Genomic DNA, 19,610 nt, shown 5'->3' with positions numbered 1-19,610 from the left:
AACCAAAAAAACTTCCATTCTGTTCTATAAATGATAACTTAAAAGGTTTCATTCGAAAGTTGATAAAAGAGGAACTGAAAACAAAATAGAAACAACAACAAATCAGCAGTCATCTGGGAGAAGAAGAACCTCAGGAACATGCCCAAAATCGCATTAACTGCTTCACAATTCCGTAAAGTGTTAATGGAAACTCTTTTGCAGGTTTTTCTTTCAGTTCAATGTCATTTCCCTGAATTGTTGGAAGTAACAGATCTTTCAATTTTCAGTTGGAGAACCATGGTAATCCAGACTGAAGGCAGTTTTGTCCCTCCGGTAAGGGAACTATAGGTCCCAAGAAGAGACGCCATAGATCAAGAATTATTGTTACCAACATAGCAGCACCCAAAGCATCAACAGCCACTCGAGATAAATCCCATCCATCACTTGATTTCTCATCCATCCTTCAAACCCCCACCGATGAATAAAAAAAACATATAAAAAAGAAATGAAAACAGAAACATATGTATGAAAGAAATGTTGAAAACATTAAGAAGAAAACAGTAAAGATAAACAAATGCCAATAAGAAGTCGAGAGATGAAAACATTTCACAGAGATGGCGCAATGGTACCAAGAACTCTTCAAGGCACTTGAGAAAAACATGGGATCATGGTTCTTTATATAAGCCTAGCCTCTAATTCCTATTTTTAAGAATCTCAGTTTTGATATGCAATAGTTATGATGCTGGAAAGATTAACCGCTATTATGAGATGAGGTCAGGAAACTCGTAATATAGAAAACGTTGAGGTTCTTTACCTGAAGAACATTGGAAAGCTCACTATGAAGTAAATGGCATAGAACAAACACCCAACTCTGTACATGGCACTTCGGTCTACAAACTCGTAGTAAGGAAACTGCACGTGTTGAAAACAAGACAGAACATATGTAGTGATTAGTTTCCAAACAAGATTCTGAATGATTAAGTAGCTAACCATAGCCTATAAGCAGACTACAAGAGGAACTATCAAAGAAATGAAGACATGACAGCATACATTTGCAATAGCAATAGTCTCCAAGTATGCAATGAAATAAGAAAGCGCCAGTATCCATGCAGCCTCAAAACACCATTTCAGAGAATCTGGTAAATCAGCAGTGGAATGTCGCAGCCTTCGAAGTGTAATGTTCGATGCAACGTGGTAAAAGAGGAAGCAAACATGTGTTAGGAAGAATGTTGTGTGAGGCACCTGTTCAACACAAAAAAAAAACTGCCATAAGCTCATAGAAACAAGCAAAATACTCAACAGAACACGGATAGCAAGGTTACCACTGAATTTGTTGTGCTTACATTATTCATTTTCCACGATGGAAAAGTATAGGATGCTCCAAGAACTTTAAAGAAATAGTGAGTCCAAAAATAGTTTCCCACATAGCTGAACATAATTATCCAGAGATTTGCCTGTGGTAAAAACATGTTCAAAGATTTTGAGAATTCTCACACTACCCTTAAGAAAGTTAAAACAAGTAAAGCAAGTTCTAGAAATAGTTTGAAGCTAGAACTGAGAAGCCAAAATATCATGCACAGAAGAAAAAAGCTTGCCTTAACCCAATAGCGGTCCTTCCAACATAAACTTGTGTCAGCCTGAAATAAAAATGCATATATTTTGAGTCCATAATATGTTAAGGAAGACAATAGAGGTTTGCTTTCAATTGGAAGCAAGTTGATAATTATGGCCATATGTTAGTTCACAGTGAAAGCAAAAAGTTGTCAACAAGTAACAGAGTCAAAACAGCTTCTATACTAGCAAATAACACACTAAGATCTCCTTGAAAGAGGTATAGAGGTAAGTCGAATACACTGTTTCGATATCTTCAATCTTCACTGTCCCAAGGTAAAAGGGACAATAAAGATGAAGAGAACACTAAAATGTTGTATAATAGCGATAACGAGAAAAGATCAACAAAGAACCAATGAATAAAAGGTGTTAAGTAGATAACCTTTCCAACGAGTAACATTGGTATAACGAAAGCAGGAACAGCTGAAACCAAAGCTAGAAGCAGATACTCCAACTCCGTGAATGTCTACAAGTTGTTCAAAGTAATTAGTACTCCATGAATACCACTAAAAGACAACATTAAAATCTTCAGATCTCTAAAAAACACACTGACATAGTCAACAATGAGACATCATTTCATAAAAACTTTATTGATCTAATTTAGCAGATAAAGTGAATAGCTACTTCAAGAACAACTCTGTCTCACCTCGTAGAGCTTGTAAGGAACAACGATACCCAAACAGAGAGTGAGCCAAAAAGGAGTGTAGAAGAGGAAGAAGAGCTCTCCCCATCTTTTGCTCGGATTCGGTGCCAGCCACAAGCTCGGAGAAGATCCTATCAAATGTAACAATCAGGGAAAGGTGACCGGAGATGTTGAATCAGGCGAAGAAGAAGAGATCGGCGATCGGCGTTAGCTTTACCTGACATAATCGCTCCGCCGAGGTTGACTTGAGTACGGGCGACCAAATAGTATCCCAATCAAGCTGACGTGGCAGATGTACTCTCTGATGATTTTGACGATAACTAGATCCGCTCGCTCATTGTGACATCACCTCTTTATTCTCGTATTGAATCCATCCATTTTTCTATTCACTTTTTAAATTATCTATTTATAGAAGAAGAGGGCCTATTTTTAATTTATAGAATTTTTCCTCCTTCTACATTTCATTTTTTTTTCTTTGGTATATAAACAATTTGAATATTTTAAATGCAAGAGACTTAATTGCAACAGATTATTTGTTTTAAAATGGATGGATTACATACGAGAATAAAGAGATTATTTGTTTCAAAATCTAGTTTAACCGACATGGTGGTATCACTTAAAATAGCGTGTTATCGGCTATATAACAGATTCTTTGTTTAAAATGCATATGAATTTTATAGGGACTACTTATTAATGTTTTGAAAACTTGATTTTGTTTTTTTTACCATTCAAAATATCGATTCCGCTATATACTAGTAGTGTTAAAAAATATAACTGGAAAAAAAAAACAAAACGTGATTAATCTACTAAAACTAGTTTTCGGCGTTTTATAATTTGTCTACAAAAATGTTATCCAGTTCAGTTCATTCTACTAACAATTATTGAGGTATTTTTATATTCCACTATATTTCCGATATACCTATTTATTAAAAATATACGTGAAAAATAATCCAACAATAATATAATCTTATCAATTTTGTGATTAACCAAATATAGTCACAATATATATATTCATAAAAAGTTCAACGTTGGAATGAATGATGTAATTTTGAGAAAAAAATTCGGTCAGTAAAATTTAATAGTTAACAATCTTTATTAGATATAAAACTTGAAAATAATATCCTCAAATTTTGAAATATACAATGTTTGCACAAAAACACTAGTGACAAAAAGTCCACATCTCCCCGAACCAAAACCTACTAAGCCATTCTCTAACATCATTTTGCACTTAGAAAAGATACAGACAAATTTTATGGCTTAAATCACTGCGACTACTTCCTTCTCTGTTCTCGCGTTTCGTATTCCCCACAATGGTTTCTCTCTTTCTCTCCATTTTCTCTGCTCCTAATCATTTATGCTTGATTTAGTCATGAAAAGAGCAACTTTTCAGTATGAAAAAGGTCCAATGTTTTGCTAATCTCTATATCATCCTAGGATCACTAATGAATTTCGTTCCTTTGAGTATTTTATAGTCTAATTTAAACAAATCAGTATTGATCAAAACTTGATTGTGCATCGTAGGTACATTTAGATGCCACAATGTAGCTTTATGCGGGAAGATGGTTTGATCAATTGAGAGAGTTAATGGACGCTTTCATGGAGACAAGTATAGAGAAAACAACAATACACCCATCAAAGTGTGCATCAAGCATCTAGATAGATATCAATTCATGCAACTCACAGAGCTCACCACTGGTTTCCAAAGTTGGACAAAGATCCAACATATTTTTTCCATATCCCTTGATAGCATTAAGAATCTTCCTAGCTAATCTAATACGCTTATGAAAGAATGCTTCATACCCAATACGCCCATTACGCCACGTATATATTCGTGACTCATAAAGCTTGGGCACTGGATATATCCATGGGAAAGAGATGGAGAACAAAATCATCAACCGTCTTGCCAACAGCATTGCCAACCGCCTCGGAAGCATCCCCGGGAACTACATCGTCAACCTCGTCGTCAACCGCCTCAATGAGTGAATGTATCCAATGACACATACCAGAGATGATTGTATCCATAATTAGTAGCACAGTGCGGTATGGTTCCAATAATAACATTTTGTCAGTCTGTTTTTTTTTGTTGACTTGACCTAAAACAAAATGGTTTGTTGGAATTAATTATATAATATTGATTTTATGTAATTATGAAAATGTGCGATATCTATACTAGTATTTTTGAAGTATATTTTTAGCGGGTGGATTAAATTATTTTCGGACACAAATGGTATCCGACCCGATAAAATATTTCTTTCATAAAAATTTGGTTGGATCGGGTTATATTTAACTCAACTCTTGCACTGGTATTTGCCTAAAAGTCGGATACAAATATTACCAAAATTAGATCACATTCACTAATTACGTTTTTATATTTAATAATAAAGACATTTAGAAGATTTGGTTATGATTTAAATCTATGATTCTCTTTTCATTTTTGTTTGATTATTTTTTTAACTATTTTGAATGATCATATAATACATAAAGTTTAAAAAAATCTCACCTTTTTTTCTGCATATATTGTGATTCGAAATTTTAAAAAGAGACATATATTACCCAATTAATGAAAAAGTGCGTGTTCAATGTCCCATATCGGCTAAAATGTTTAGACAATGATTCATAGTCATATTATAAATAAGATCAAAATAAATCCAAATTCAAATGAGCACGATTCTTAACTTAACAAGCATCCAAATTTAAAAGTTTGTATACGGATTAATTCGGTTTTTAGTTAAAATGTTTCATTTTGCCAGAAATATTATAATTGATATATTTGAAAGCAATAGAAAGTTTATAATATTATGAAAATTTGAACATATAAAAATAAAAAGTAACATGGGACGAATTATATTACAGAACAGGATTTTATGGTGGCCTGGCGGAACGAGTTTTGAATCAACATTAATAAAAATTTAAAATATCATTAATCCGCCGCTTCAATACGGAACGGATTAAAATCAATAAAAATTTATAATATTATAAAAATTTGAACATATTAAAAAAATAACACGGGACGGATTATATTGCGGGATGGGTTATTGCGGGACAGATTTGAATTAACATTAATAAAAAATTTAAAATATCATTAACTCGCCGCTTCAAATAGAATCAGTCTGATTTAAATAAAATTGTATAAAACAGAAATTATCTCGTGGTATACCGTTACTTAATAGTAATTGTAAACTATAAAAATATATATGTCTCTTTATAAAATGATATTATTTGCAAATTTTTATATTTAATATATAAATATTAAATTTTAAAAATTATTATTTTTAGTAAATAAATTGTCTTGTCGTCGTGTATGGCAGATTAAAATCTAGTAGATTGATGTGTAAGAAGAAAGACTCGTTTTCAAAGTTGGGTGTGTCACCACCAACCCAAGAAGGTTTGTTCAAGGGGCAGGCCTGTGTAGTTGTTGCCACAGTAAAGGGTAAAATCGTCAAAAAGCGAAAGAAAACATTGGAAGCATCGAATCCTCCTATACACGCACTTCAAAAACAGAACCCACCACCAGACCAAATCTAATTCTCTGTAAGAGACGAGTCGACGACGACGAACATGGCCACGAGCAGTACCGCTTCTGTTGATATGGAAGACATTCAGACCGTTGATCTCATGTCTGAGCTTCTTCGCCGCATGAAATGTGCCTCTAAACCTGACAAACGTCTCGTTTTCATCGGTAATTATCTTCTTTGATCTCTTTGTTACCTCTGAATTTTCACTCAATTGTCACTTCGGTTTGATCTCTGTGGAATTGTTCAGCGAAAGTTCAGATTTTTGTCTGTTTTAGTATGTGAAAATTGTGTTTTGCTGCTATCGTTAATGCTTTATCTGATGATCATAGTGAAGGGTTTAGCTCAAATTCTTGTGTAATCTAAGGAAGATGTCCCTATGGTTGAAGAAAGCGTGTGAATTTGTGTTTTTTCAATAGAAAGGAAGAATTGAGTTTTAGGTTCATGTATGATTTGGATTTGGCAGGTCCACCTGGTTCAGGCAAAGGTACACAGTCTCCAGTCATAAAGGATGAGTTTTGTTTGTGCCATTTGTCTACTGGTGACATGCTTAGAGCTGCTGTTGCTGCTAAGTCCCCTCTTGGTCTTAAGGCAAAGGAGGCAATGGATAAGGGAGAGCTTGTTTCTGATGACTTGGTTGTTGGCATCATGGATGAAGCCATGAACAGACCCAAATGTCAGAAAGGTTTCATTCTTGATGGGTTCCCGCGGACCGTTACACAGGCAGAGAAGGTTTCGGGTTCTTTGCTGTGCTCGGTTGTTTGTGTATCTGCTCTTGTAAAATGTTCTGACCTTGTTTTATAAATTATGTAGCTTGATGAGATGCTTAATAGAAGGGGAGCTCAGATAGATAAGGTGCTTAATTTTGCGATCGATGATTCGGTTCTGGAAGAAAGAATTACTGGAAGGTGGATTCACCCTTCAAGTGGAAGAAGCTATCATACTAAATTCGCACCTCCTAAAGTTCCAGGAGTCGATGATGTAAGAAAACCATCAAATTCTGATTCATCATTTGACTAGTAAATCGAGTTCTGAAACATCTCTCTTGTGATTGATCTCTGTATCAACTTCGTTGTTTGTTTAGCTGACTGGAGAGCCATTGATTCAACGTAAAGATGACAATGCGGATGTTCTTAGATCAAGGCTGGATGCATTCCACAAGCAGACGCAACCGGTACATTTCCTTAAAGTACATGAATTTGAGGACTATCAGAGATTTGAATTGCGGAATTGATTGTTGTTGTTGTTGCAGGTAATTGACTACTACGCGAAGAAGGGGAATCTGGTGAACATACCAGCAGAGAAGGCCCCGGAAGAGGTTACGAAAGTGGTGAAGAAGGTTGTGTCTACATGAAACTGAAAAACGAAATGGCATCAGTTTAAGATGTATCTTTTTTTTCTTATTTTAAAAACTCTCCTGAGTTTTTTTTGTTCCCCCCGGAATGTCGTCTTTTTTCTTGAGAGCAACATTTGCTGCAGTTTTGTGCAGTGTGTTTCACTAAGGTTTATTGTTTGCGACTGGTTATGTCAGGTGAATAAAGAGAAAAACAAAATGGTAGTAAAATGGTGGCACATTGAAAACAAAATGGTAGCTTATAAAGAATTAGTGATCATGTGTAAGAATTGGTGGAGCAGGAATCCAATGGAATTATATACAGATCACAATGAGATAAGCTATATGAAACCATAGTTAGTGAAATTCAAGTTTAAGGTTTATAGATTTATTTTGGATAACAAAAGAAAAGAGGAATAAAAATACTAGTAATTAACTAGATTTTAACCCGCGGTACACCGCGGGATAATTTAATTTTAAAGTTAGTATAAAAATATTTTGTAAATTGTATCTCGTTATAACATATTTATGTATATTATAGTTTACAATTGTTATTAAGTAAGAGTATACCACGAGTCCACGAGACAATTATTAATAAATTGAGGATTTAACCCGTATTAAAGTGGTATATAAATATTGATTCAAATTCGTCCGCCATATAAATCCTTTCCAAAATATAACTCGTTCCGTAATTTCTTAACTCGTCCCGTGATTTGTTTTTATTTTAAAATTTAATGATTATTTATTATATACAAAAGTTTACAAATCATATCATTCTCTAAGACATTTATATTTTAATAAACTGAAGATTTAATATGTATTAAAGCGGCATGTTAATGATATTTTAAAAAATTTATAAATATTTTTATTAAGTAACATTATACCACGGGACAATTTTTGGTTTTATACAATCTTTTCTAAATGAGACTGATTTAATATGTCTAATATTGGTGGTATTAAAAAAAAGGATTTAATCCGTATTGAAGCGGCGGATTAATGATATTTTAATGTTTTTATTATTATTGATTCAAAAACCCGTCACGCCAAACTCGTCCGGCCAAAAAACTCATTTATTTTATTAATGTTGATTTTATTTATGATATGATTCTGAATCATTGTCTAAATATTTTAATTGATGTAGAACGTTGAACACATATTTTCGTCAATTGGATAATATATATCCGTTTTTAAAATTTCGAATCACAGTATATGCAGAAAAAAAAAATTGATTTTTGTTTTATACTTTATGTATTATATAATGATTCAAAACAGTTAAAAACAAATCAAACAAAGGTGATAGGAGAATCATAATTCTAAATCTTAATCAAATCTTCTAAATATCTAAATTATTAAATATGAAATATCCGGTGTATGAGTTGAGTTAAATATAACCCAGAAGTATTTTTACTCACCCGTCACCAAAGTGTTGCAAAAATATTAGTATAGATATATTTTGACTAGATAACATCATTAAAATTTGAGCTTCAAATGAACTCGGATGGTAAGATAAATTTTGGAAATGTTTGCAGTATAAAATGTTGAATTATATTCTTATTATTTATTTAAATAATAGTTTTTGCCTATATTTTTTCAGTAAAATCTACAGTATATATTAAAAGAATATTTTGGGGAAAAAATCTTCAGTGTTACCATACTTAGATAACATTCCATATTAGAAAATATTCAATCTTATTCTTTAATTCTAAGATGATAAGATAAGATTTATGACAATGTTATAAAACTTAAACATGGTCAATAGTTATAACAATTTGTAAAAGTATCTTGTAATGACGAAATCAAATTCGTATACTGTGACAGCATTGTTTGTTCTCCTCTTTGTTGGTGTTCTTGAAGCCAACGAGAAGAGCCTCTTACATCAATCTGGAGATTTTCGGCAGTCCGAAAGTTTGCTTAAAAAATCGGTTGATCCAATACGCGTCACAAGATGGTTCGTTCCACCCTCAGGACCTAGTACCAAAGAATCACCGGATACAAGATGGTTCGTTCCACCTTCAGGACCTAGTACCAAAGAACCACCGGTTACAAGATGGCTCGTTCCACCCTCAGGACCTAGTACCAAAGAATCACCGGTTACAAGATGGCTCGTTCCACCCTCAGGATCTAGTACCAAAGAACCACCGGTTACAAGATGGCTTGTTCCACCCTCAGGACCTAGTACCAAAGAACCACCAATTGCAAACAAGGAAAATATGAATTTATGGTCACCATCACAACGTCTGTTTTTCGGAATGTTACCTAAGAATGTTCCAATTCCTCCTATGGAACCTAGCGGAAAAAAACCCCTTTAAATCCACCAAGAAATATGTCTTGAGTTTCTTTTTTCCGTGGAGAAAATCTAGTGAAAATGGTATTCCAACAAAAGTTTAGCTATAATAAAAATCGGAGCATTTTATTAGTGTGCTAGTGTTCAATAAAATATGCATCAACATTTCTTTTCTTTTTTTTTTAAGTATTCCTTGTAGTTTAAGAAAATACGGGTTTAATTATCTTACTTTTGATGAATTTAAGATTAAATTTGTCAAATTTCAAGAATTTGGATTCCAATGAACAATCAAATAAAATGGGCAGAAAAACCCTCACCTTTCATAAAAACATATTAAAAACCCTCAACTTTTTTTGTGGATGTTTAAACCCTCATCTTTTCATAAATAGTAAAATAAACCCTATTATTAATAAACTCAATTTAAATTCAAACAAATAATTATATTAAAACATAAATAAATATAAACAATTTGATTTAGAATTTTTCTACTAAAATTTTTGTCTACAAATTTTTTCTAAACTGAAAATTTTTAAGTCATGATGTGAAAAAGTTAATTAATGAAGTTGTATTACGAAAATTCATCAACGTGAAACCAAACAGATTTTGTTACGAATAAAATATAAATTCTTATACCAAACCGAATATGAGTTTATATAATAAAGGTTTATCGGTTCGATCATACAAATTTACTAACGTGAAACCAAATCAAATTTTATAATACTACAAAAAGTAAATGAATTTTTATTGGCCGAACTAAATAAGATTTACTAACAGTTAATATTTCTATATATATATATATATATATATATATATATCACGATATATTAAAAAATATAATATAAATTATATTTAGTTAAATATTATTTAACTATATTTTTATCTAAAATTGAAAACTCAAACAAAAAGGAAAATCAAATGTGCTATCCTATAAATTTTTGTAGTTTATATAACATAACTTCTAATGGTAACAAAAATAATTTGCCTAATCTCAACTAAATTGTGAATGAATTTTTATAGCTCAAAAACCTTAATTTTAGAAAGAAAAAATTTGCAAACTCGAATTTGAAGAAAATAATCATAAATTAAATTGTTTTTGTTTATTATTGTTTAATATAACGATTTAAAAAAATTAAGTTGAATTTATTAATATTAAGGTTTATTTTACCACTTATAAAAAGATGAGGATTTAAAAACCCACAAAAAAAAATTGATGGTTTTTTACACGTTTTTAGGAAAGGTGAAGGTTTTCCTATCCATTTTTCCAATTTAATTTATCTTAAAGAGTTGGCACTGTCATATTTATATACTTCATAGTTACGTATACACACATTCAGTCCATATTTGTCAATATATTATGCAATTTAATTTATCTTCAAGAGTTGCATTGGAACTATAAAGGGTGAATTTGCTCTATAACCATTTCTGATAAATAAATTAAGAATATAGCATATTAATTTGAAAAATTAAGTAATGACTAAACTAGAGTTATTAAGGGTACGTGGCAAATGAGAAAAATAAAGAGTTATCTTTATTTGTTTTCCTCTATATTTTTAAATATAATAATGTTTACCCTTTAATACTTTTTTGCAACATATCTTTTACAAAATAATGATTCGAAAATTCAAATCTACTTGAAACAAATATATATTTTTTTCTGCATCCAACACAACTTGAATTTCTTAAATCTTAGATTTTTTTAAAATAATGAATAGTGTTTATCTTTCTAAACATAAATGAGATAGTATAGAATCCAATGAAATAGTATAGAACGAAACATTTTTAGTAAAATGTAGGTAGTAGTGGTGGTGATAGTAATAACTTAGTGACGGTAATAACTTGGTGATGATGATGGTAACGGTATGGTGGTGATAGCATAGTTGTGGTAGCGGTGGTGATGACGGCATGGTGGTGGTGATATAGTGGTGGTGATGGTGACGTCGATGGTGGTTGGGACAACGGCGATGGTGGTGGAGGTAGTAGTAGTGGTGGTGGTGACTGTCGTTGGAACTTTTCTCGCAAAATTGAAATTCTATAAAGAAATTCAAAATTTGATTGTCCCAAAAGAAATAGTAATCAAAGCTAACTTTTTACAGTTACAAAGAAAAGGGGATATGTTAAGGGTCTGACTGGTTTAAACGCAGCGGTTGCGGTTGCGTTTGCGGAAGCGGGCGGTTGCGGTTTCAAGCGTTACCAAGCGTTTTGAACGACTGGTTTAGCGTTTGAAAATGGATGCGTTTGCGGAAGTTTTATGACTGGTAAACCAGCGGGTGCGGTAGCAGTTAAATAAAAAATGACTAAAAAAATAAAAAATATTACAAAAAAAAAGAAATAAAAACACCAATATATTATTATGATAATATTAGAAAAATTGAACATGCTTAATAATTAAAACCATAAATAAAGTACTAAATAATTATTCAAAAATAAAAAAATTTTATAATAAGATAGTACTTTATGCTGGGTCGTTAACACCAAAAATTGTATCAAGTAATGGGACAAACTGTAAATAACGTTGAATTCAATCAAAAAGCAAGTAATTTTCTATTCGAGAAAACAAATCGAAACATATATTCAATCAAAAAGAAAAGCAATATATAATGAAAGAAAAAAACATTCAAATTGATTTTCATCAGTTTGGGTGGAAGACATTGAGAAAATAAGGTTTTAGAATATTGATTAGGGTTTCTGATGAGAACGTGATACAAAGACGAAAGATATATATAAGATTAATATATTTTATAATAATTATAAGTAAACGTTTGATTTTTTTTTTTTTTTTTTTTTTTTTTTTTTTTTTTTAAATCCAACCGCTACCGCCCGCAACCGCAAACGCTTGCGGGAAGGAGCTTTTGAAATTCAGCGATTTCGAGCGGTTTGAAGCGGTACGGAGCAGTTTCTATGATTGGTACCAACCGCTAACAACCGCAACCGACCGCTAGCAACCGCTAGGAGGGTGCTAGCGGGAGAACCAATCAAGCCCTAAGTAAAAAAAAAAGGGAGAGACACAAGGGCAAAAAGGTCCAAAATATAAGAAATACACACTATCATTGGCTTTTTTTTGTTGGTTATCTACTTAATTATAAATTTTTTGTATGTTATTGGTGCAAATTTTCCAACTATAAATTGAAATATAGATTGCTAATATTATTAGATATTGTTCAATATTTAAGAATCATAAAAATTAAAGTTAAACTATAATTTTATTAATTTACAAATTTATTATTTCAAAATTATAAAAATATTTTACAAACCGTAAAGTGAATCTTCGTAAAATATAAAGTAATTAAAAGAAAAATTGTTGGTTTAATAATTATCAAACAAATTCTTCTATAAATAGGCGGTAACATTTTCTTATGTTTTACAAATTTTCCTTAAGAAATTTTGAATTAAAAATAAACTTATGACCACATTGCAATTGTTTAACCACAACCTATTTTATGCATTTATATGACATGCAATTCATAATTTCTCTGTTAGAATTTGGACCATCATAATAGTAATTACTCATTTTATTATTTTAATCAATAATTACACAAAATAAATAATTATCTCTATATTATTAAAAGAGAAGTACAAATGAAAATGGGTCGGGTTAGAATCAGAAAATTGACCCGAAATTCTGAAATCGGATCTTTGAAATTTTTTTGGAATATAAATTCGAATTAATAATGAAAAATCGAAATAAAATCAAATATTTATGGAAATCAAACAAAATCTGATTGTACTTATGGTAACTAATAATAAAAGCATATTCCAAACAATATTATACATTAATTACGTATGATAAATTTGTTCATATATTTTTGGGACTAATTCCATAACAATCAACGTTTTTGTCATTAATTTCGCTCATTTTAGCCAATTATCATTAATTGAAAGATATTTCACTTGCTTCTAAAGATTTCTAGAAAATTTATCACAAATAACCCATATGTTTTATAAATTAAATTGATATTTTTATTTTGATCGTGTAAATTAAATAGATATTTTTATTTTGGTCGTGTAAATTAAATAGATATGAAATCCATGTAACTAATTTTAATTTAATTAGATTAAATCGAAATTATGATATTTTCATACCTATAGCTTACCAAAGAAGTTTAATTTTCAATTTATAAAGATTTATTGAATATGATTTTAGAATTATTCAACAAGATGATAAGTATTTATTAAATTTTGTGAATCATGAAAAATAATAATTAATTTTTAATCATTATACTTCATCTTTCAATCTCTCATCTAACAAATAAGATACATATTCTATTATTACTATGTCCAAACTTCATTTTATTGTATGACTAAATAATATTCCCATTAGAACTATCAAAGCGAGTTGATTCGTCCCGTTAAGTCCGTTTTGCGATAGACAAAAAATATTTTGACTTGTAGTTAGTCGGTCCGCACGACCCGCGGCTAGCATATATGAACTACAAACCCGTCCCGCGAATGTATGCGGATTTGCGGGATTGTCCATGGATTTTGTTTAAATAATTTTAAAGTAACCAAAATTTAAAATACTACTAAAATAAATAAATAAATCAAAATACTATTAAAAGTTTGTTTAAATTATCACATGTTGAATAAGTTATAATTTTATCAATAAATACTAATATGCGGGCTGATCCGCCAACCCGCGGATGAAAACCGATTAAACCTATGACCCACTGCGAATTAATCCATGTGGCCCGCTTATTTGCGGGTTTAATATATTTTCCCAAATCTGCCCCATAGTGAGATGATGTGGGCTCGACCCGCGGTTTTTGACCTATTTTGACTGCTCTAATTCCCATGAATCGTCTAATTTAGAATTTTAAAACACAAAATTCTATTTTGTAAATCATAATTAATACGATGGGTATATTTATAAACAATTTTACATTTTCTCTACAATTCGTTATTATGAATATTTATAAGTATACCACACGATTCGTTCTACTAAAAACATACACAATATTAAACGCAATGTATGTAAACTAATATTCTCCCGCGGTGGACCGCGGGTCCGATCCTAGTCTTGAATGTAAAATTTAACAACGGCCGGTTATAACATTTCCATTCTGCACCATGTTCTACATTTATGGTCTATAAACTTTTATGCGGTTTTACAGTCTTGTAACTTAGTGAAATCCGGAACATTGAAAAAATAGTAGATAGTTCTAATGCATATTTTATACTAATATTATATTTTCCACCAATTATATACATGCTAAAGGTATCTTCTTCTAGAATTTATATTGAGTTGGATTATAAATACTGGCTGGGCAAAATATCCGTTAGATTCGCTTCGATCCGTTATTTGATTCGATTCGATTTGAAAAATCCGGATATCCGTAACTTTTTGAAGCAAATCAAATATTAAAAATAGATATTTGTAAAAATCGGATCAAATATCAAATACTATAATTCAAATTAACGGATATCCGATTCGCTCCGGAATACATACATATATATAGATTATTACATATATAAATTATAATTTTATTATTTTTGTAAGCATTTTATAATTTTTAATCTCTAAATTAATTATTTGAACTACTAGTTTGAACAATTAAAGGAGAAATATATATATTTTTGATAAAATATTACTATTTTTAATAAAATTTTACAATTTTTGGATTAGATTTTTTTTATTAAATTTTTTTTGTTTAATTTTAAACAAATACTTAACGGATCGAATATCCGGCAAATAGTTTGGATTTTAACGGATATTCGAACAGCCGGATATCCGGTCACTAACAAAGCAAATACGAATCGGAAAACTTAGTATTCGGAAAAAACGAATCGAATAACAAATACCATTAAAAACCCGGATATCCGTTCCGTGCACACCCCTAATAAATAGGTTATGTGGACAACTATAAACTATTGAATCGTACTGAAATAATAATGATTGAAAATTAATTAGATAAGAATATAAGATGTCTATTAAACAACACATGATTGTTTTTTTCTTATCTTCTCTTCTCAACTATTATCTACTTAATTGATATTCATAGCTGTACTTTTTTTTGTCAAACGAATACTTAGATACTAAATTTTCATGCGGTTTATTATTTTGTAATTTAGCGAAATCCGGAAATTTCGTAGTAGATATTTCTAAAGTGTGATTATATTATATTTATACTCTCCACCAATTATATGCATGCAAAAAGTATCTTCTTCTGGAAATAAATGCAACCATCCACATCCAAAGGAGATTCGTGTCACAGCCTTACTCTTCACGTGTCACAATCGTCCTCATCCTACATGCTAATAATAGAAACCAAACTTAAAAAAAAAAATCTCAAAACTTTTGAACGTACAAAACAGCAAACAAGATCACGCCATGTGTCCTCTCATCTTAAAACCAAAACCCTCGCGTTCTGTTACACGTAACTCCAAAGTCGCAGCCTTATGTGGCTACCTTTAATCGCACCGCACCTAATAGCCACTCCTCGCTCTCTCATTGGTCACCACTTCCCTCGTACTTCGAGTCTCATGTCGGATTCAAACAAAACGCCACGTCTCTAATCTTTCGTCCAATCACGTCGTTGCGCTGTTCATCGTTTGGTCTCGCACGTGGCAAAGTTTTCTCCAAACGTGTCGACGTAACAAGTTTGTTTTCTTTATATACACACCAAACACTTCTTCTCCAACAAAACAAACTTGTTTGTTAGACAAAACATGAATTTCCGGGGAGGTTGTTGTATTGCGAGGTACGGTGGTGGTGGTGGTGGTGGTGGTGGTGGAAATGATATGTCAAAGGTTGATCGGATTATGCTCCGGTACCGTCCGATTGCACCGAGACCTGATTCCGGTGGATCTTCTGCTTCACCGACGGAGAAAAATGGATCGGCGTTAACGAACGTTTCGTCGAAATCACGGAGAGGTAAGAGAAAATATTCAAAGGAGAATAACAGTAGCAGTAGCGGATCCGTTAATAGTAACGGTAACAGCAGACGACAGAGAAACGAAGAGACGAAGAACGGATCTGGTGTCGGTGGAGAGATCGTGACGTTGCCTCTTCTCCCGGAGACTCCTGAGAAGAAAGAGTCGCCGTTGAAGGCTGTGGCGGTGCCGGAGCTAGGTGCGGCGTCGTTGTGGCTTAACTCTAACAGACGTTATCAGACGGAGTTAATGACGGAAACGGTTGTGTCGTCGGTGTTGACGGTGGAGTGTGTAACGGAGAGATTGATGGAGGGAGAGTATGAGTTAGGGTGTACGGACGATGAGATTAAGATGAATTTAGAGAGAGACACGTGTCCCGGTTTTATATCGGACGGTTTAGGGAGAGTCATTTGGACGAACCGGTCGTACCGGGAATTGGTGGTTGGGAAAGATCATGAGCAGTGTGGTAAGATGAGTGTGTGGTTAGTGATGAAGGAGAGGCCTTTGGTAACGTACCGGACTTTTACGTGTAGAATGAGATTGCAGTACACGTGTCGTGATAAGGAGGTGAGTTCGATTACTTCGTTCTGTGATGTTTGGAGGATGAGTGACGGTGGCTTTGCTTGGCGGCTTGATGTTGATGCTGCTCTTTGTCTCGGACGGTGAGGTTTTGGGCCGGTGGATTAGAGATGATGTTAGATTGATGACATGATGATATTTAATAGCGACAAGCAAGTTAGAGATCTTTGGACTTACAACTTTATGAGTGTGCATACATATTTCGCAATTTTGTAGCTTTTAACATTTTGATTTTATGTTCTGTTTTAATTTGTAGTGTTTGGTGTATTACCCTTTTTCTTTTTTTGGGTTTTGTATGAAATCTTGGTTAGTCCACTTGGGTATCTTTCTTTTTTATTGTCTCGTACTTTGTGGGCTTATGGAATTAGTACTTAGGTGAGGAGTCTTATGTTTTAATCACACAATTAATGCATGTATTAAGAGTTTGGCCAACTCTTATGAAAGTGAACCTTCAAATAATTCAGGAAAACTTGTTAAATAAATTTGGTGAAGTAAAAAATTAGACTACTTATTAATTACTAATAACGGAAAGTTTCATTAGAACGTCTTGAAACTAAGTTCCAATAATATTTTTAAACTTCTGAAAGATAGTTCGTAGGATCATAAGTTGAGTGAGATTCCACACCTAGGACAATCGATATGCATCCTTTTATTCAACCTAAATGGGCTTTGGCCATTGGGCCTGTCGGTGAAACACAGTTACAAAAAGGGCCGGCTCAAATCGGAAAATCCGCCGGTAAAGAGTTCTGATAAATGGGCGGTACATCATAACTTGAAACATAAAAAAAGGCCGGGCCAAATCGATATGAATCTTACATTTGGAAAAACTTTGCATAAATCAGACTACGTTCTACGCAGAGCCGGCGCTATAATTTTTGGGCCTGTAAAAATTTTTTTTTGAAAAAAAAATAACAGACGAGATAAAAGGAAGGAAGTATGAGTCGAACCCGTGATGCTAGGATTTAAAAGGGATTAAATCTCTCAGTTATTACCACCTGAACTAATAAAGTTTTCATAATTGGGGCCGAGTTACAACTATATATTCTGAAGGCCACAAGCAGATGCTTCACATGCTTGTGGCTAGGGCCGGCTCTGGTTCTACGACTAGTTAAAACTTAGAACTGTCCTATAGACTATAGTAATTCAACTATTATTTCCATCGTTATGAGACTCTCGTAGGTACAATTCATCATGTCACACATGACCAATTGGATGACATTTTCACCAAAGCTCTTACGCAAGGAATTTGACAAATTTCTAGGCAAGTAAGTTGGGCGTTTGATATCATCTTACATATGCACATATAGTTTTTGAGGTTGAAGCCGTCGGTGATAGATACAGAAAACGATTTGTTTATTGGTTTCCAACCACATTCCTATTATGATTTTAGGAATAAGTTTATAAGGTTGAAAATATTATTACACATATGATGAATCTCTCATTTTATTTTTATCATAGTTATATATGTATAAAACCAATTGTCGCTAGGATCTAGCAGGAGGCCATAGTCTGCCTTCTCCATGAAGTGGATAACTGGGGCGTACTAGGATCTTGACCTCTTTGAACACCGATCGATCCCAAACCCTTTCTCCTGTAATTTCGTTCCCTACAAGAAAACATTAACAACTTACCTAATCAGTTTTTTCTCTCTCAGGCATGAAGTTCGAGGAGCTAAAAGAAGTTAACTGATTTTGAAAAAGCAGATCTCATCTACTTTTCTACACTATTTTAGGAAAGTTTTTTTGTGTTTCCCCTTTTCTGACCACTTTCAAGGCAAATCCCGACCTTTTTTGCCTCTGGTTTCTTCCCCGGTGTCTTGTCCTCATGTTACTAAGTCGGAGGAAACTCAGTTTGCTGCGTTCAAGAAGGTATGACTTCCGGTGTGCTTTTTCTCTGTAGTTTCACTGCTCCAAACTCGCTATCCTTATGGATAGTTGCAGTGTTGGTCTACAGTAGTTGTTACTTCACAGGTGCGGGGTCTTGGTGCCCTTGTTTACTGCCCTAGTGCAGACTTTAAGCCTGGTGTTGATGCAGTTTGAGTGGAGCTCTCTTGTTAAAGCTCTCCTCTGTTTTTACCTCAGGTTGAGGGTTTTTGTCTTCTTCATTGTCCCTACAACTTGTTCCGGCCTTCTAGCTAACCTGTGTTAGTAATAGCTCATATCTCAAGTCCTCAACATGGCGCTTCGGTTCTCAAGAGAAAAAAAAAGCAAAATGGGTGGCTCCTCCTGGTGGAAACAGAACTAAGCGACGCTCGCCTCTTCGAATCCCAGAGAGTGACAACTCGGCTCTTATTGAGGAAAGCAAGCTTACTCTCATAGGTAGAGTCACAAACGCTCAAATCCAACGTCCCAGAGCACTGGTAGAGTATATGATTCAGTACTGGAACCTAGAGAACAGAGTTACGGGCAGAGAGCTGGGTCCTGAACGCTTCTTCTTCAGGGTTGAGTTAGAAGCTGATATCCAACTGGTTCTAAAACGAGCCCCTTACCACTTCAAGAAGTGGATGTTCATCCTTCAGCATTGGAAACCGATTGTCTCAGAGTTCTTTCCTGCTTTCATTCCCTTTTGGGTAAAGATTCATGATATCCCAATGCACCACTGCACGGATCTAACTCTGAAAAAAAGTAGAAAAAGATCTAGGATCGATTATTGACAAGGACCTGTCAGAAGGAAGAATTAGAGTGAATATTAATGGTCTAGAGCCTTTGGAGATGAAGATTCCAATTCGCCTTCCTACAGGTGAAGTAACAACAATGCATCTTGAGTATGAGAAACTAGAAAAAAAACTGTTTCTTTTGCTTT

General features: G+C 33.2%; 5 protein-coding genes across 5 annotated transcripts; 3 read left to right on the top strand and 2 right to left on the bottom strand.

Annotated features, from left to right (window-relative positions):
* Positions 1 to 7: 7 nt before the first annotated feature.
* Positions 8 to 2,592, bottom strand: LOC9301866 (cycloeucalenol cycloisomerase). Its single transcript, XM_021015980.1, has 8 exons — positions 2,451 to 2,592; positions 2,237 to 2,364; positions 1,973 to 2,056; positions 1,575 to 1,616; positions 1,323 to 1,433; positions 1,030 to 1,221; positions 794 to 891; positions 8 to 440 (listed from the first exon to the last, which is right to left on the bottom strand). Exons 1-8 carry the CDS (start codon positions 2,455 to 2,457, stop codon positions 263 to 265), a joined length of 840 nt encoding a protein of 279 aa, XP_020871639.1. The 5' UTR covers positions 2,458 to 2,592; the 3' UTR covers positions 8 to 262.
* A 3,033-nt stretch (positions 2,593 to 5,625) lies between these two features.
* On the top strand, positions 5,626 to 7,309 carry LOC9301865 (adenylate kinase 3). The gene is made up of 5 exons (XM_002865745.2): positions 5,626 to 5,912; positions 6,212 to 6,477; positions 6,559 to 6,726; positions 6,830 to 6,919; positions 6,998 to 7,309. The coding sequence occupies exons 1-5, from the start codon at positions 5,792 to 5,794 to the stop codon at positions 7,097 to 7,099; spliced, it is 747 nt and encodes a 248-aa protein (XP_002865791.1). The 5' UTR covers positions 5,626 to 5,791; the 3' UTR covers positions 7,100 to 7,309.
* Positions 7,310 to 8,837: 1,528 nt separating this feature from the next.
* LOC110225785 lies at positions 8,838 to 10,619 on the bottom strand. The gene is given in 2 exon segments (XM_021015762.1): positions 8,838 to 9,381; positions 10,585 to 10,619. Coding segments are annotated over 2 exon segments (579 nt in total).
* A 4,830-nt stretch (positions 10,620 to 15,449) lies between these two features.
* Positions 15,450 to 15,953, top strand: LOC110227668. Its single transcript, XM_021022774.1, is given in 3 exon segments — positions 15,450 to 15,837; positions 15,840 to 15,871; positions 15,873 to 15,953. Coding segments are annotated over 3 exon segments (195 nt in total). The 5' UTR covers positions 15,450 to 15,755.
* Positions 15,954 to 15,984: 31 nt separating this feature from the next.
* LOC9300135 lies at positions 15,985 to 17,251 on the top strand. The gene has a single exon (XM_002865743.2). It carries the CDS (start codon positions 16,026 to 16,028, stop codon positions 16,893 to 16,895), a length of 870 nt encoding a protein of 289 aa, XP_002865789.1. The 5' UTR covers positions 15,985 to 16,025; the 3' UTR covers positions 16,896 to 17,251.
* The last annotated feature ends 2,359 nt before the right edge of the window (positions 17,252 to 19,610 follow it).

This window comes from Arabidopsis lyrata (genome assembly GCF_000004255.2).
Source record: "Arabidopsis lyrata subsp. lyrata unplaced genomic scaffold ARALYscaffold_8, whole genome shotgun sequence".
Classification (NCBI taxonomy): Eukaryota; Viridiplantae; Streptophyta; class Magnoliopsida; order Brassicales; family Brassicaceae; genus Arabidopsis; species Arabidopsis lyrata.
Note: the sequence above shows the minus strand (reverse complement) of the source record. Positions and strands in the feature narration are given on the sequence as shown.

Coding starts and splice junctions, on each gene's coding strand:
- LOC9301866 (XM_021015980.1), bottom strand. Junction 2,057..2,236: donor TTCCTTACAAGCTCTACGAG/GTGAGACAGAGT, acceptor AACAACTTGTAG/ACATTCACGGAGTTGGAGTA. Junction 1,617..1,972: donor CAATGTTACTCGTTGGAAAG/GTTATCTACTTA, acceptor TTTTTATTTCAG/GCTGACACAAGTTTATGTTG.
- LOC9301865 (XM_002865745.2), top strand. CDS start 5,792: ATGGCCACGAGCAGTACCGCTTCTGTTGATATGGAAGACATTCAGACC. Junction 5,913..6,211: donor CAAACGTCTCGTTTTCATCG/GTAATTATCTTC, acceptor TGGATTTGGCAG/GTCCACCTGGTTCAGGCAAA. Junction 6,478..6,558: donor CCGTTACACAGGCAGAGAAG/GTTTCGGGTTCT, acceptor TAAATTATGTAG/CTTGATGAGATGCTTAATAG.
- LOC9300135 (XM_002865743.2), top strand. CDS start 16,026: ATGAATTTCCGGGGAGGTTGTTGTATTGCGAGGTACGGTGGTGGTGGT.